This window comes from Choloepus didactylus, chromosome 23, assembly GCF_015220235.1.
Source record: "Choloepus didactylus isolate mChoDid1 chromosome 23, mChoDid1.pri, whole genome shotgun sequence".
NCBI lineage: Eukaryota > Metazoa > Chordata > Mammalia > Pilosa > Megalonychidae > Choloepus > Choloepus didactylus.
The window spans coordinates 9,105,339-9,121,736 of NC_051329.1; the positions used below are offsets into that span (position 1 = coordinate 9,105,339).

At 46.3% G+C, this 16,398-nt stretch overlaps 1 protein-coding gene and 1 long non-coding RNA gene across 4 annotated transcripts in view; both read right to left on the reverse strand.

Moving 5' to 3' along the window:
* LOC119519550 (MLX interacting protein) overlaps window positions 1-8,677 on the reverse strand; it is a 68,942-nt gene extending 60,265 nt beyond the window's left edge. For 2 of the 3 annotated variants that reach the window (XR_005214043.1, XM_037817246.1), the window contains exon 1: window positions 8,132-8,675. Coding sequence is in view for 1 of the 3 variants with exons in the window: in XM_037817246.1 (XP_037673174.1) it covers window positions 8,132-8,544 (413 nt within the window). In the remaining 2 variants the exon portion in view is untranslated. Of the gene's footprint in view, window positions 1-8,131 lie in introns of all 3 variants that reach the window. The other variant, XR_005214044.1, reaches the window with a different exon arrangement.
* A 347-nt stretch (window positions 8,678-9,024) lies between these two features.
* LOC119519553 lies at window positions 9,025-10,105 on the reverse strand. Its single transcript, XR_005214046.1, has 3 exons — window positions 9,650-10,105; window positions 9,422-9,511; window positions 9,025-9,212 (listed from the first exon to the last, which is right to left on the reverse strand). It is a non-coding gene; the product is annotated as an uncharacterized LOC119519553 (long non-coding RNA).
* Window positions 10,106-16,398: the final 6,293 nt, after the last annotated feature.

The window sequence follows — 16,398 nt, forward strand, 5'->3', positions numbered from 1 at the left end:
ACTGATTGTATACTTTGGATGAATTATGCAGTGTGTGAGCATATCTCAATAAAATTGCATTTTAAAAAAAATGCAAAGCCTCCTTTCAAAACTCCAAAGCCTTCCCTCCCCAGTCGGCAGCCTCAAGGGGCATAGCAGAAAGTTCAGGAGGCAAGACATAGCAGCACGGACAGAAGAAAAGAACCCACAGTACCTGGACTCCACAGGGCTAAGTGGAGAATTGCTCTGGAGACAGCAAAAGCTCACTGGGTGACTGCAGTGCCCACCACACTGACTGCCCCTCCTCAGGGAAACTGCCCCACCCACAGCTCCAGCTGTTAGGAAAGCCATAGGCAGCCAAGGCTTTTGTTTTTTGTGGTTTTATTTGGCAGCCAAGTTTTATGCACAGCATTGTCCTCAAAACAACCCATACCAACTTCACTGTTGACTGACTGGTCGTTCCCCCAGCCTACATTTCACTAGTGGCACCTAGTTGCTCAGACCAAAAACCTGAATCTTCATTGATTCCTTTCTTTCTTTCACCCAGCCCCATGTCCAATCCATTAGCAAGTCTGAAAAACATCTTAAATCCATCCACTTGTCATCACCTCCACTGCTACCATCCTAGATGGAAAAGGGTACTCAGCAGCCTTCCAACTGGAATCCTTGCTTCTACTCTTGCCCTCCAGTAGACTGGTCTCCACAGAGCAGCCACATGACCTCTGAAAAAAGATTAATCAGTACTTCCCTAGTGCAATGAGAATAATATCCTAACTTCTTACCGTGACCAACAAGGGCCTTGCCTCTTCAACTTTATCTCCTACCACTGGCCCCCTGCCCTAGACGTTCTAGCCATGTTGGCCTTCTTTCTAGCCCCTGAAGGTGCCAAGCTCATTCCATCTTGGGGCCTTGGCACAGTCCTCTTCCACTGCCTGGAATGAGTACCCAGGCCTGGGTCTTCCTCACCACTCAAGTTTCAGTTCAACCTGAAATGTCACCTCCTCAAAGACTTCTCTGACCAGCCTGGATAAAGTGTCTATCAGCCCCTAACACCACCCCCATTACTTTCTTTCCATTACCTTGTTTTATGTTCTTCATTGCACTATATAAAATCTTATTTGCTTACTGATTCCCCCCACCCCTAGAATGCAAACTCCCTGAGGGGAGATGCCTGTCTTGTTCACTACTATATCCCCAAGGGCTAGAACACAATAGAGGTATAATTAATACTTTCAGAGTAATGAGCACACATGCTAAGGGCAGGCAACCAGCCAATCCAAACACCGGATGCACAGTCTGTGGTCCATGAGGTCCTGCTCAGAGAGGGAGGTTCCAGGCCAGTCCTGCTCTCAGACATTTGAATTGGGGAATATGGGGCTAATTAATTAGACGATTGGCAAAGAACACTGATCGTCATAGGAAGCTCTGAGCCAGGTCCTTATGTGGAACACAGGCCACATAAGGACAACTCATGTCAGGCAGATGCAGAAGCTTTGAAGCAGAGAGAAGAAATAGAGCAGCAGGTGAGAGAGCTGGATGGCAGTGGGAAAAGTAAGGCCAGGAAGAAAGCAGAACCTGGGAGAAGAGCTGAGTCACTTAATGGTGGTGTAAGGAGGGTGAACTGCCACTGCTGAGCACCTAGAGCTGCCTGGTAGGCCAAGGAATCCTGTAATTACTATGGGATTACCAGAATCCTTTCTGATTCTTGCAAAAAAAGAGAAAACCCACTACATAAGCAGGCACAGGAGAGTCCCTGATCTGTTGCAACCAAAAGAGCTCTGCTTAGAACACAAGTCCCATGGCCTAAAATTCTAACCATAAACAGAAAAATTCCAACAAAAGCCAGACAATACCACCTCAGACATTCACTGTCTGGCCTGCGCATTTTACACCTAAAAAGTAATTCAATTCCAGGGAATGGAAGCTCATACTCCAAATTTTTCATCAGCCATTATATCAACCCTTAAAAAAAAAAAGAAAAATTAACTTTCTACAATACCTATTATAGGAATGGTACTGGGGAACAAAGGTAAGAGCCACTTTACATATGTTCCCTTTTATAATGAGGGCATTTTTATCATCTTTAGAGCTCCCTTAATTGGTCCCTACTATACTCAGCATAACTCAATGTAAGTCCAGGGTGGGCTGCCACGCTCCACTGTGGTGGGAGAAGAGGTAAGAAAGACTTTCACACCTGGGCTATGTGCTTGAGAGCATTTCCTCAAGAACCTTTGGAAACTGGTCTGAATTCATTTCCTATTCCCACTGTATTAAATTACTACAAACTTAGTCCCTTAAAACTACATATTTATTATCTTAGAGTTCTGGAGATCAGAAGTCTGAAATGGGTCTCAAGGGGCTAAATCAAGGTGTCGGCAGGACTGTATTCCCCCTGGGGGCTCCAGGGAAGAATCTGTTCCTTGTCTTTCTTAGCTTCTAAAGGCTGCATGCATTTCTTGGCTTGTGGCCCCTTCCTCCACCTTCAAAGACAGCAACATCGAGCCAAGTTCTTCTTACCCTGACATCTCTGGTTCTCTCTTCGAGTTCCATCTTCCACTTTTAAGGACCCTTGTAATTTCATCAGGCCCACAGAGATAATTCAAGACACTCTCCCCAAATCAAGGTCAGCTGTTAGCACCCTAAACTCCATCTGCAACCTTAATTCCCCTTAGCCATGTAAACTAACATATTCAGGGTTCTAGGGATCAGGACACAGACATCTGTGGGGTGCTGTTAACCTGCCTACCACACCAGTCCAAGTGGGCCACAATATAAACAGCACCCAACAAAAGCATGTATCCTGTTCTGCCACTCCAGACCAATATTCTCTCTGTTTCACAGAGGTTGTATTTGCCTTTGCATAACTGAAGATAAACAAGGTTTGCCAAAGGCAAAATCATAAAGTTGGCTTTCAGATTGCTGAGTTTCCCTTTTCAATTCAACATGTGTTTCTTAATCACCCAATACATGTCAGACACTGTTAGGCTCTACAGCGAAGTTACAGATGAAGAGAGCAGGAATCCTCGTAGGTCAGGTCTACACAACAGTGATACAAGGCAGAATCAAATAAGGGCCGTGGACTTACAGAGGAGTGTGAAGTTCATTCTCTTAGGGAATGCTTTCTAGAACAGCAGGTGCTGAAGCTGAGTCTTGGAAGAAGGGCAGGATTTCACCAGGTGGGGAAGACTGGCCAAGGACTCTGCTCCCACTTCTATCATCCTTCCTCACCCTCCCATCAAGATGGAAATTAGCCAATCAATCTCTTCATAAAATGGTAATGGTCACGGAGAAGGAGAGAAGACAAGTAAAAGGAATACTGGGCTTCCTGTTGGGGAATCTGATCCATAATTTTTGACAGTTAACATGGGGAAAGGGAGATAAGTATTAAATGCTGCCAGGGAAGTCACAGACACATGCTCAGTGGCCATCTCCCAGCCCTCGCCTACACCCTTCTCCTCTTCTATTGTGTGATGATGTGTTAGTCCATTTGCACCCCACAACCTGGGGGAGACGTTAAGTCTAGTGAAAAGGCCCGACCAGACCTTAAACCCAAAAACTGGGAACAAGCAGCCTCAGATGCTAACCAAATCAGGAATTTTCGGTGGCAAGGCCCCCTTCTGCCAAGATGGATAAATGCCACACTCAAACAGCATAGAGTTGTCTCTCTTCTTCAACACAAAGTGGGGCATGTGGAGCTGCCATCAACCAACCCTGGCCCGAGCAGTTCGGGCCGCCCCAGAAGACTGACCACAATGGACTCTCTTGGACTCTTTGTGTTGTGTAAGTAATAAAGCAGTCATTTGCTGAAAGTTTCTGTTGTGCCCTAAGCCTGTGTTCCCATGACGTACCGTGTAGCAACTTGCTCCACAAATCCTGGTGCCAGCAGAAATTATACACACCCATACTGATTAGGTAACACACACACAAACACACACACACACACTCTGTCTCTCTTTCTCAATCTGCTTTAGGTACCCTTCCCATGTACTGTCTGTCATTCGACCGTTACACTTATTTATCAGAGCCCTTACTAGTGGTCCTACAACTGTTTATCTGTCCTCTACCCCAAGTTTGTGAGTTTCTTAAGGACAGGGACTTTTTCATCTCTGTAGCCCCAGCTCCCACCTCCATGCATGCCCTTTAACGGCACAAAGATTAAAGATTAAAGAGAGCCTAACGGAAGAAAAACTGCTTATCTTTTTGGCAGGGTTACAGAAGATGAAAACTAATGTAGTCTGTGTGAATGGTTTCCATTTAAAACTAGTTACTGTAATGCCTAGCATTAGAAGGTTCCTCTCTTGAAAGTAACTTGGGGAACACAGTGCTCTAAACCATTAAGCCTTGCTACTCCTTAAATCTGGCATAAACTCCCACCTCAGGTCATTAAGAGAGTGTTTCTACATGGGGCTACATCCTACAAACATATCCCAGGGTTATCTTATGGGTCCTCACTAAACAGTCTCCTCAAATAGCCACTTAAGCAGAACCCTTTTTTCAGAAAGCCACTGCTAATTTCTAAAAACATAAAAAGATGATCTCCCCCAACTCCCCACCTCCCCCACCTCCCTAGATATTCCCACCAAGGCTCTCTGATATGAAGTTACTCAAAAAGGCACAGAAGTGAAACTAAAACCAGCCACAAAAAAACACACACTAGATGTGTTCAGAACCTATGTGGGTGATTTACATGTGTGACATTCTTTAAAATGTTAAGAGGGCAAGAACCATGAGCTAGCTATGTTTTACAGTACATTGCTCCATTGTGGAGTCTTAGAAAGTATCCAGCCAAACCAGGAATACTTCTATTTAGTATTTGTTAAGCAGGCATTTAAAGGCTATACTAAAAGACCCCAGTCAGATAAGTTATTTTCCCCAGTTTATAGATGAGAAATTTGGCCTCCTAATAAATGTCAGTTGAATGAGGATGTAAAACTGAAATTCTGCCAAAATCAACCTGCTACATTTGGCCTGTTAAACCTCCTCTTACTTATTATTTGCAGGGTACCAGGCTAGACACAGCCACAAACAATATCTCAGCTAGTCCTCATATGCTCCCTGGAGGGAAACTTTATCCTCCCATTTAACAGTGGCAGACAGGAAGGCTCAGCAAAGTTAAGCCAAGGGCTTCTTTCCCCTGTCATCCGTCATCTAACTTTTGCCTTGGGGAAAGGCAACTTCTTTTCCTCTAAAACGTGCCAATAATTAAGCACAAAATCAAGAAGCTGCATTCTAGTGCTACACGGCAACACAGAGTGGAAAGAACTTGGATTTCAAAGCCAGCCACAATAAAGCAGGAATCATCCCTTCTGCAGTCTTACCCAGAGCCACCAGAGGCAGGCCCCTGGACACAGTGACACAGACCCCATTCCTCAAACACCCTCCTCCCCACCCAAAGTCAGCCCTGGTCCAACAGTGCTCAGGAGTTAAAGATTTTGCATGTTCAGGAACAGATCCTATTCAGAATCTCTAGATCACTTCATGGAGAAGAGTTGGCAATGACCACAACTTCCCCTGCATTTAGTTCCTCCCTAAATAGCTGTTGAGCCTCATCTGGAAACAGCTGGGAGGTGACAGTTAACAGGAAACCAAACCAAAAAAAAAAAAAAGCACAGAGTGTACCAGGGAGAGTTAGGCAGTTAGAACGAAGAGGCCAGGGGACAGACAGGAAGCTGAAGTTAGAAAGAACGTAGGCCAGACACATTTACACAGAGAAGGAGACCAGCTGGCCTTTCTCTCAACCCAAGGAGGAGAAGAAAACCTGGAAAACCAGTGGTGAAGGCTCCAATCCCACCAAAAAGGAGGTTAGACCAGTCTCTGAAGTTGTCTTCTTTCCTCCCTGCCCCCCACCTCAACCTTACTTCTCGGAAAGCCAGTTAGTGGTCATTACACAGGAGGGCTGGGGTCAGGAACTCACTCCTGTTCTCACACTTCTTTCTGTTTCAGAGGACACAGCCTACACAACTGGTTTTGAGTATACCTCTGTCAATCTGCACCAAAGTTCCACATGGCCAATGAGACTCTGGGCCTGCCAAAACAGCTTCTCACAGGGAGACAAAGAGCATCTTCATGAGAAATCACTGACAGATGACCATCCCGGGACCATGGTGCCAGAACTTAGGCTTAAGTGGAGAAACAGTAAAAGCAAATGAGCGTCAGCAGGCCGGATGACTTAAAAAGCAAGGTAAACATGCCTCTTGCACCAAGAGTGGTGCATTTTGCAATAAATAAAAGTAACGGAGCAACACCCAGTTGCCAAAATATTTTTGAAAGAAATGAAAAAGAAATGCTGTTACTAAAATTCTTTGGCATTATCTAACAATAAGCCTTTAGGCTATCCAAACAGAGGGCAAAGGGGAGACTGGTTTACTTTTCCCTTAGCAGAGCCTGGGTGAGACCTTTCTAGCACAAGCCTCCTGCCATTCAACCATTCTCTTTGTATGTCTAAAAGTTTATACTAAAATAAAGAAGATTATGTTCTCTTAATGAAACACATTCCTGTCTTTCGCCTCTAGTTTGATTTGAAAGGGCTATCTCAAGAATAGGATATGCTGCAATCTAGCTGGGTTTTATTCCAATGGAGTGCTCAAAATTTGAGGCTGAGTAAGCAAGGCTACATGGGGGTACAGGGCTGCAACCTCAGTACCATTTGTTTAAAAAAAAAAACAAAAAAACAGAACATCCTCACAGGCTCAATGCTAGCTCAAACTGGCAAGACTTGAGAATCAGAATCAGAGCAGAGCTTGACCGATCTATGTGCCACATAAGGGAGATGGAAGGAAGAGCTTTGGGTAATGTGCTGCAATCACGTGGCAAACAAATCATCAGGGAAACCTTCAGGAAAGGAAATGGGGAGGGGAAGCTTTTGGGGAACATAACAAAGGAACTAGTTGATTAATCACTTATTCCAGAGGTGCAGAGCCAAGTATCTAGTGTTTTAACAGCAGATAACCGTGTAAAGTTTTAACTTGGATATGTTTGGAGATTCACAGCTCTCCAAAAAAAAGAGGGGGGATTATTATCTCTACTCTTTTTTACACTGTAAAAAAGTCTCCTAGGAGTCTCCTAGGAAACTCTTCCTGTGCTCCTGCAGAGTCAACCTAAGAGAACCCCAGTAAGTGCAATTACTAATGGGTTAATCCCAACTCAGCAGAGATTCTATAGACCAGCTTTGTGCAGGGTTGGGCTGCCTAAGTCACTGCAGCTAGTCCCAAGAATTCTGTTGCTGAGGTAGAAAAGTCACCTGGAGCCAATACCTAACATACACACCCGGAAATGGGGAGAAGGTGGAAAGAAACACTGTAACCTTTAAAGAACCAGGCATTTCTGCCACTTAGGAAAAAGGGATCCCAGCCTGCAGCAGAATGGCCATGCCAGGATGGCATCTGGGATACCTGCCCTAAACACTGGCACCTCCCTCATATAATGTTTCAGGGCCGCCCAGAGAACCCTCCAACTTGCCAGGAGAACAGACTGCACCTTCAACAGCTGCTGCTCCAAAAGCCTTCTGAGGAGGCACCCAGGGCCCCTCCCAAGATGGGGGAGGCCTCCCAACAAATGGAACATGAGGGGCACACTTCCCTCTGCCAACATTTATGGAGCATCTAACTACATGCCAGGCACTGGAACAAGCACTTTCCCTCTTATCGCAGCCCCACAACAGCCCCAGGGCGGCAGATAGTACAGTCGTCCCCTTTTTATACGCAGGTATAAAAAACATTACACAACCATTAAATAGTGGGGCCAGGATTGAGCCACCTGGCCAGGTGATCTTAACCACTGCTCGACAATGCTGGATGCCCGCAAAGTGCTGGGGGGAAGAGGTCGAGAGAATCACGTAAGGCAAGGTGCAGCCGGTATGCACCTCTCTTTCTTGCCAAAACCGAGAGCCCCCGAGCCCGGGATGCCCTCGTTGGAGCGGAGGGCCCGGCTGGGGAACGTGAAGCCGGAAGGACCTAAGGGAAGAGGCCAGGACCCGGCCCCTCTCTCTTTCACTGGGGACCGAGACCCATAAAACCCTCCTGACGGGTATGCGTGAAGCCAGAGGGTCCCCAGGCAGCCCAGCCCGCCCCTCGCTTTATTATTTTTTTTTTCCGTCAAAAACGGGAGGCCCCACTAGAGGGGTGGGGCCCGCCCGGGGTCGCCGGGTCCCCACCTGTAGGCCAGCGTCATGCACTCGAAGAGCTTGGTGAGCGAGGCGTCGATGGACAGGTGGCAGGAGCTGGTCTTGCCGAAGCTGTAGGTCTGGCACGTCTGCTTGTTGACCGTGTCGAAATCGTAGCCCTTCTTGGGCGGGTGCTCGCGGTGCGGCGACGACACCATGAAGTGGCCGCTGTGGATGATCTGCTGGCGGCGCGGAGGCTCCTCACGGCCCGGCCCGGCCCGGGACGCCGGCGGCGCGGCGCTCGCCTGAGCCCGGGACGAGGCGGTCGCGCCGGAGATGGGCGGCGGGGACGGCTCGTCCGTGTCCGAGTCGTCGTCGTCCTCCGGCACCTGGGGCTTGAGCAGCACCGGGCGGCCGCGGCTGCGGGCCCGGCGCGGGGAGCACCTGAAGACGTCGGCGGCCATGAGCGGAGCCCGGCCAGGGGCATCCCCCGGGGCCCGAGGCGACGCCGGCGACCGAAGCTGAGGAGGCGCCGGCCGGGTCCGCGCGCGGAGTGTCCGCGGGCGCGCCGCGGGGCGGGAGGGGGAGGGCGCGGGCGGACCGGCCCCACTGGGCGCCGGCCCCGGCGTGACGTCATCGGCGCGTCTCGCCCAATCGGCTGCCCGCGTCGGCTTCTTAAAGGCGCAAGGGAGCTTTTCCATAGCTAGGAGGACAAAAAAAAAAAAAAAAAAAAAAAGGTGGGGGTGGAGTCAGAGGCCACGCCTCTCTCCCCGCCCCTCGTCGCTCCCTCCCCTTGGGGTTTCCCCGGTGTCTGCGTGACACAGAGGCCAGGTCCCCAGTGGCGGGGGTCGGGGCCTGGGAGAGGCCCAGCGGGGCGGGGCGGGGTGGACGCACCCCCGCGCCGCCCCGCCCCGCCCCCCCTCTCCGGGAGACTCGCCCGGCGGCCTCGGTGCGGGCGGGGCTGCGCTCCACGTGGTGGGTGGGGGTGGGGCTCCCTCCCCCTCCGGGCGGTGCTTTCTCCTGCAGAAGCCGGAACTGTGTCCTGACAGCTCAGGCGTGACTTTCCCGTGCGTTATGGCTCTTATTGCCATTTTATTGCTTAGAAGGCTGAGTCGCAGGAGGCCGAAAAGACCTGTCCAGTGAGAAAACGAGAACAAGAGCACTTCTTCGTGAGCCCTCCCGTTCGGAGGTGGAAATTGACTCTGCCAAGTTAAGGAAACTTTCCCAGGAGCATCACAGCCATTAAGTGGCAAAATCAGATTCGAACCCAGCGATCTTTCTCTAGACCCCAGGTCCTTTAGTAACAACTCAAAATATTGTTATTATTATTAAAAATCTTACTTTTAGCAGCCCTGAAGCAATTCCAAAAGAAATTCTGAGCCGTAGTTTTCTCCTCTGTCAAACCGGGAACAATTCTTTTGCCTCAGTAACCTGTGATTATTTAAAAAGACAGTGGCTCCTCGGTGTTTGCCACGCTCCTGGCACCCAGTAAGCACTTGGTAAATGCATAAGAAGTTCTGGAAGGAGTCAACAGAGACCGAAGGGTGTCTGGTCATCACCAGTACTCACCTGCTTTTTGACCTACAGAAACAGTCATTTCATATGGTTCAGCCTAATAGTTGACACTTCTGGAAAGCTGTGAAGGTTTCAGGGGCTCAAGGGGAGGCAAGTGAAGCCCCAGGGCCAGGAGCACCCACTATAATTCCAAAGGGCCTCTGAGTCTTCCACAGCTGCTCTTTGCTCTGCTTTGGAGCCAGTTTCACTTCCTCATTTGGGTGGGGGCTGAGCACTCTGACAAAGGCCTCCTGAAGGGGAGGGTGTATGGTGTGAAAGGGACATGGCACTTACCAAAGAGGTGGGCTAACTCCTTAGCTAGGTGTCTGCAAGGATGGGTGGGCTGGAAGGTCTATGAGCTTCCAGGTGTGGCTTTGAGACTTCCCCCTTGCCCAAACCACCTCTTCCAACTCTGGGTGCTACTATCTGAAAGACAACCCTTCTGAAGACTTCTTGTTGGTAAAATCTTAAACGCCCAGCCACATGTGACGCAGCAATTCCACTTCCAGAGTTTTACTCTAAGGATATATGTGTAAGAATAATTGTAGCATCATTTACAATAGTGAACATTAGAAACAATGTCATATCCAACAAGAGGGGATTTGTTGAATGTATTATTGCCCCAAATATAATGGAACATGATGTATAATATTTGTAATGATGACATGAGTAAAAAACAACAACAAAAACAAAAAAAAACATCAATTCCCTGGAAGGGGATAAGATGTTAAGGCTGAAGTTGTAACCTGGGCCATATTCAGTACATAAGTATATTTTGTTTAATCTTTACCATAAATTCCTAAAAGTCTGTATTAGAGAAGAAACAAGGCATGAAAATCACAGCTAAAAATGTGGGAAGAAAAGGACTGCTGAGAGTGAGAAACAGTTATGGAAGGTGCTAAGCTCATAGTCAATAGCTGGAAGGAGAAGGTGAAGGTCTCCAGGTCTGTTCACAGGGAAATGTGAAAATGTCTGCACAGGATCTAGGCTGACAGCCCCCTACCTGCCCTCCTGCTGAGGGGTGGGCAACAGCAGGTGCAGAGAGCAGGACATACAGGGCAGTGACCCAGGTAGTTAACAACTCCCAGGAAGGACGAGGAGTTCTGCATCCAAAAAACAGAACCTCTAGAAAACAGAACTTCATAGAATAGCCAACTCCTTTCTCGAAATCAGAAGGAACACTCCATTTTAATCAAATCGGCATTCAAGGACAAGCAAATACAAATTCCCCAAAACAAAGAATTCTAGATAAGCACAGCCAGCAAATAATTAAGGAAAGCCAACACCATGTGAGAAAGCCACCTAATCAACTAACTGCAGAACTAACGATTGAGGGGAAAAGTTAACAGAATAAACTTTAAAAATAATTAGTAGCCCTAGAGAGAACACAGAAGATTCTACAACTATTAAACAACAACCTTGTTCCAACCCAGCTCAGCCCCAAGACCGAAGAATATGCCATGCATGGAATTAGACATAGTTTAATGGGACTTAAAGACATGAGAGATGGTTCCATGGTGGTGGCCGGCCAGGAAAGATGGAAGTTAGCGCTCCACTAAGAGCGGGGGTGTGCCAGGGGCTGGTTTATAGGGTTAGGACACAGACATTCCACAGGGTGTAAGAACAGAGTTTCAGCAGGGACTTGTGACACAGGGGTGTGGAGGCTTGTTATCAACAGTGATCAGGAGAGGGGAGTTTCGGTGCTTTGTTTAGGATACCATTTGTACATTCTCTCCCCATGGGGAGGTCTGATGACCTTTAACATCTATCCGGGTCAAGTAGGTGGCTGTGTGAAATAACTCACTTCCACTATGGAGGGGAGGGGGCCTGGGCCCTGGGTCCCCAAAAACCTATTATGAAAAAGAAGCAAGCAGAGATTTTGGAAGATAAGTATTAAAATGTGATGTAAAAAAAAAGCTAAGCTCAATAGCAAAATGAACAAGGCTGAAAAACATATTAGAGAGCTAGAAGATTAAACTGAGGATTTTGCTAACTGCTCAAACTGCTAAAAGGACAGAGGGAGATTAAGTGACACAGAGGACATATCCAAAAGTTCCAGCCTAACAGTTCCGCAAAGGAAAAACAAAGTGAGAGTGGTAACAAGAGGTAAGAAATAATCAAAGCAGTAATACAAGAAAATTTCCCAGTGCTAAAGGAAAACACAAACCTTCTATATGGGTCATAGAGGCTGATTATACTGTGTTAACCAACCATCTCCAAACACAATGGCTTAAAACCACAAAAGTCTGCTTCCCACTCAAGCTACCTGTTGACTATATGTCCGTCACAGGTGGAGGCAGTTGGTTGTGGTCACACCAAAACTCAGGCTGACAGCAGCCACCATCTGGAGTGTTGCCAGTCACTCGGGCAGTAGGAAAGAGAATACAAGAAGGTCTCTTCTTCACAATTAAATGCTTCAGCTCAAAAGGGTCATGTTCTCACAGCTCATGGCCAGAACCAATCACATGGCCCCACAACCACAAGGGAGCCAGGAAGTACAGTCTGATCACGTGACAGAAATATTTAGTGAACTGCATGAATGAGCCCTATACCTTTGAATTGAAAAGTTCCCCATACATGCAGTACTACGGATGACCCTCAAAAGCCTTATCCGAAGTAAAAGAAGCCAGACTATTCCGGTTTGGCTAATGCTGCTGGAATGCAAAACACCAGAAATGGATTGGCTTTTATAAATGGGGTTTATTTGGTTACACGGTTACAGTCTTAAGGCCATAAAGTGTCCAAGGTTCCTTCACTGGAGGATGGCCAATGGCGTCCAGAAAACCTGTTAGCTGGGAAGGCATGTGGCTGGCGTCTGCTTGCTCCCAGGTTGCGTTCCAAAATGGCATTCTCCAAAATGTCTGCATCAGCTTCCAATGGCTGTCTTCAAAATGTCTGTCTCAGCTACAGCTGTGAGCTCCTTCTGTCTGAGCTTATATAGTGCTCCAGTAAACTAATCAAGGCCCATGCTGAATGGGCGGGGCCACACCTTCATGGAGATACTGAACCAATAGGTTCCAACCTAATCCACACTAATATGTCTGCCCCCACAAGACTGCATTAAAGAATATAGCTTTTTCTGGGGGACATAATATATACAAACCAGCACACAAACCTAAAAATCACCTATTGCATGATTCCATTTATGTGACATTCTGGAATAGGCAAAATTATAGGGACAGAAACCAGGTCACTGGCTGCCAGGAGCTCGGGAAGGGGGTGTTCATTACAAAAAGGGCACAAGGGAACATTCTGGTGATGAAAATACTCCATAGCTTGATTTTGTGACTGTATTAGTTTGTTAAAATTCATAGAACTTCATGCCTAAAAATGGTGAGTTTTACTGTAGGTAAATTGTACCTCAATAAATAGGAGGGGTGGGAGAGGCTCCCCAAGAGCCAAGGATGATAAATTTAAAATCCACACTTAGATATATTTTGATGACATTTCAGAACCTGAAAAATAAGAAAAAATCCTAACAGTTTCCAGATAGGGAAAGGAGAAGAAAAGATAGACAGGGTCTGGGACTAACGCTGCAATTCTCATGAAAACCCTTAATTCTGGAAGACAACAGAGAAATATCAACAGAGTTCAAAATGAAATTATTTTGCATGTAGAATCCTATCCCCAGATCAAACTGGCAAATAGGAGGACAAAATACAGATATTTTTAGATATGAAGGAATTTAAAGTCTTTCACCCACAGGTCATTTCTGAAAGAATTGTTAGAGGTTGTTGTCCAGCAAAACAAAAATTAAATTCAAGTAAAAGAAAGACATGGAACACAAGAAACAGTGTGGAACAAAACAAATAAAATAGAAAATGAAGCAAAACTTTTAGTTGAGTTTTTTTAAGTATCTAAAATATTTTTATGAAAATAAAACCTAGTTTTTAAAAATAAAATAATTTTAGAAGGCTCATCATATAAAAGAGCAGCTCTCTTCAGCCCCACACATCCCAGCCCCTTACACCCTACCCACCACATCCCCAGAGGTAACCCCTTTACATTTTTTTAAGTTGCTACTTCTACTATTTATCTCCAAAGTTTTGTAGATACCCTTTCTATGAAATAAAGAGTTAACTTTACCCAAAGAGAGGTCTGGTCTTTGCCCTGGCTCCTGAGAGTTAAGCTCTAAATCCTTTGAATTTCTGGAGTGATAGGAATGCCTTCCTTATTCAGAGTGGGCTCCTGTACATATCTGATTGTTTATGCTAATGAGATGATGAGGCAGGTGTGCAACCCCACCTGTAGTCAAAGGTGGGGCTGGCCAGACAGATGGCCAACCATGTGATTAGCAGGGTGGGGCTCTGAGCCAGTCTCTATCAGCCTGACCTTGAGGAGGGGCTCCTTCTTATTTGTATCCTGTTGCTATCTAAAAGGGAATCATTAGCATAGTGCTTTCTTGAATTCTGTGAGTCCTTCTAGCAAATTATCAAGCCTGAGGGAGTTGTGGGAACTCCCACATTTGTAGCCAATTGGTCAGAAGCAAGGGTGGCCTTGGAAACCCCTGAACTTGAGGCTGTGTCTCAAGTGAGGGCAGTCTTGAGGGGGATATTTTTGGTTGTTGTTGCTTGTACTTTTAGTGTAAGCACAAGGTCCTGAAGGTATATTTCTTTGTACGAGTTTTATAGTTTTAGCTCTTATATTTAAGTCATTGATCATTTCTAATTAATTTTTGCATGTGGTGTGAGGTAGGGGTCCAACTTCATTCTTTTGCATGGGACTATCCAGTTGTCCCAGCATCGTTTGTTGAGGAGATTATTCTTTTCCTATTTGAAGATCTTGTCAAATATCAATTGACCATAAGTATTTGGGTTTATTTCTGAATTCTCGATTCTAGTCTATTGGTCCATATGGCTCTCCTTATGCCACTACCACACTGATTTGATTACTGCAGCTTTGTAGTAAGTTTTGAAAATGGGAGGTGAGAGTCCTCCAATTTCATTTTCCTCTCTCAAGATTGTTTTGGCTATTTGGGGCTCCTTGCAATTCCATATAAATTGGAAGATCAACTTTTCCATGTCTGCCGTTTTTTAATGGCTGTTGGAACTTTGATAGGGATTTCGTTGAATTGCTTTGGGTAACATTGACATCTTAACAATATTAAGTCTTCCAATCCATAAGCGTGGGATATCTTTCCATTTATTTAGGTCTTCTTTAATTTCTTTCAACAATGTTTTGTAGTTTTCCAGGTACAAGGTTTCACCTCTTTGGTTAAATGTATTCCCAGGTATTCCTGTTTGTTTTGAACTCTCTCTTGTTGGAAGCTTTCCCCAATAGGATACCGGATAGGATCAGTGTGTCTGACACAGCATGGGGTGTCAGTGGTGAGTCAGCAGATGGGCAGCCAACTGCTAAATGTCAGCATCTGGAGGTCCCTCTGGGTGGTTGGGATCAGGGAAGGATCCACCAGTCACCTGCTGGGAGGGCACAGCCTGGCTGCTGAGTTTCTGGAGCCAGGCTAGGGAAGGAGCAGTACTCTTGTCATTTGTTTGCCCACTGCCACTCGCAGCCTCTGGCATCTCACCACCCTGCCCCCCGCACTCCTCGATGTCCATTGCCCCCCATTCTGGAGTCTCCCTGATTTTATTTAGACTAAACCTCCATTCTCCAGTGGAAGGGAGAGAGGGACAGTCACAAGATGTGCAGGTTGGGGGGGTGGGAATGGGACCCTGGAGGTCTGACTCTTGCATGTATAGACTTTCAAACAAACTCCATTTTTAGTCCCCCTGCTTCCTGCAGTTCCTGATGCCTCCAATCCCTGAGGCTTCCTGGTAGTCCAGGGGATCACTAGCCTGCTTCTCTTGGTGTCTGCTTCTGCAGCACTTGGGGCTGATCTTCCCCCCACCTTGCAATGTTCAAACCTATTCTTCTAGCCTCCACTTTCCACTTTCATATATTGTGGTTTCGGGTCACAGATGTTGCCTTATTTCACTATGGATTTTCTGTTTCTATTCCTTGTTCTCTTGTACTTTTGGGGGTAGCTTGCGGGGGTTGGGGGGGGGGAGAAGGGAGTGAAGATATCTACCATAGGAAAAACTAACATCTAACCAGTCCTTTTTACTGGACTTGGATGCTAGCATTTAGAAAATCACGAATTTCCTATAAACATTAGAATGTTAGGATTTCCTTGAAATTTCAGAAGATCTGATAACTTTGGGCTCTGATTTCCACAAAGCTGCAGCTGGGATTAAAGAGCAGCTGTCTCCTTTAGACACAGAATGTGCTCTTCAGTTTTCCAGTCCTCACCACTCCCGATCACTGGCCTGTTTTTCTTCATTTATATTACCTGTTTCCTGAAGACATTTGAATTTGCAATCCCTACTAAGCCTTATTGTCCACTGAATGCTCCACACGTTAATGGAAACTTTTCCTACTCTGGGTTGTGGACACAGGAGAAGACAGCAAGGAGAGGTGAAGTTTCCAGAAAAAAGGGTGCACTGGGAACCAGACTGAGGGGGGAGGAAATTAGGTGAGAGGGCTCTGGGGACAAAACTTTCACAATTTGGGGACACCTAATACCTACCTTATAGGGTTGCTCTGAGAATTGAGTGAATTTATATATATATATGTAAAGTACTTAAAACAGTGCCTGGCACACAGTAAGTGCTGCTATGTTTGCTATTACTATTGAATTATTTTTGTTTGTTTTGTTCTGTTTTATTGAGATATAATTTACATACAGTAAAGAGCTCTTGTTTCAGTGTACAGTTCTATGAGTTTTGACAAACATAGACAGTCATGTAACCACCACAATCAAGACA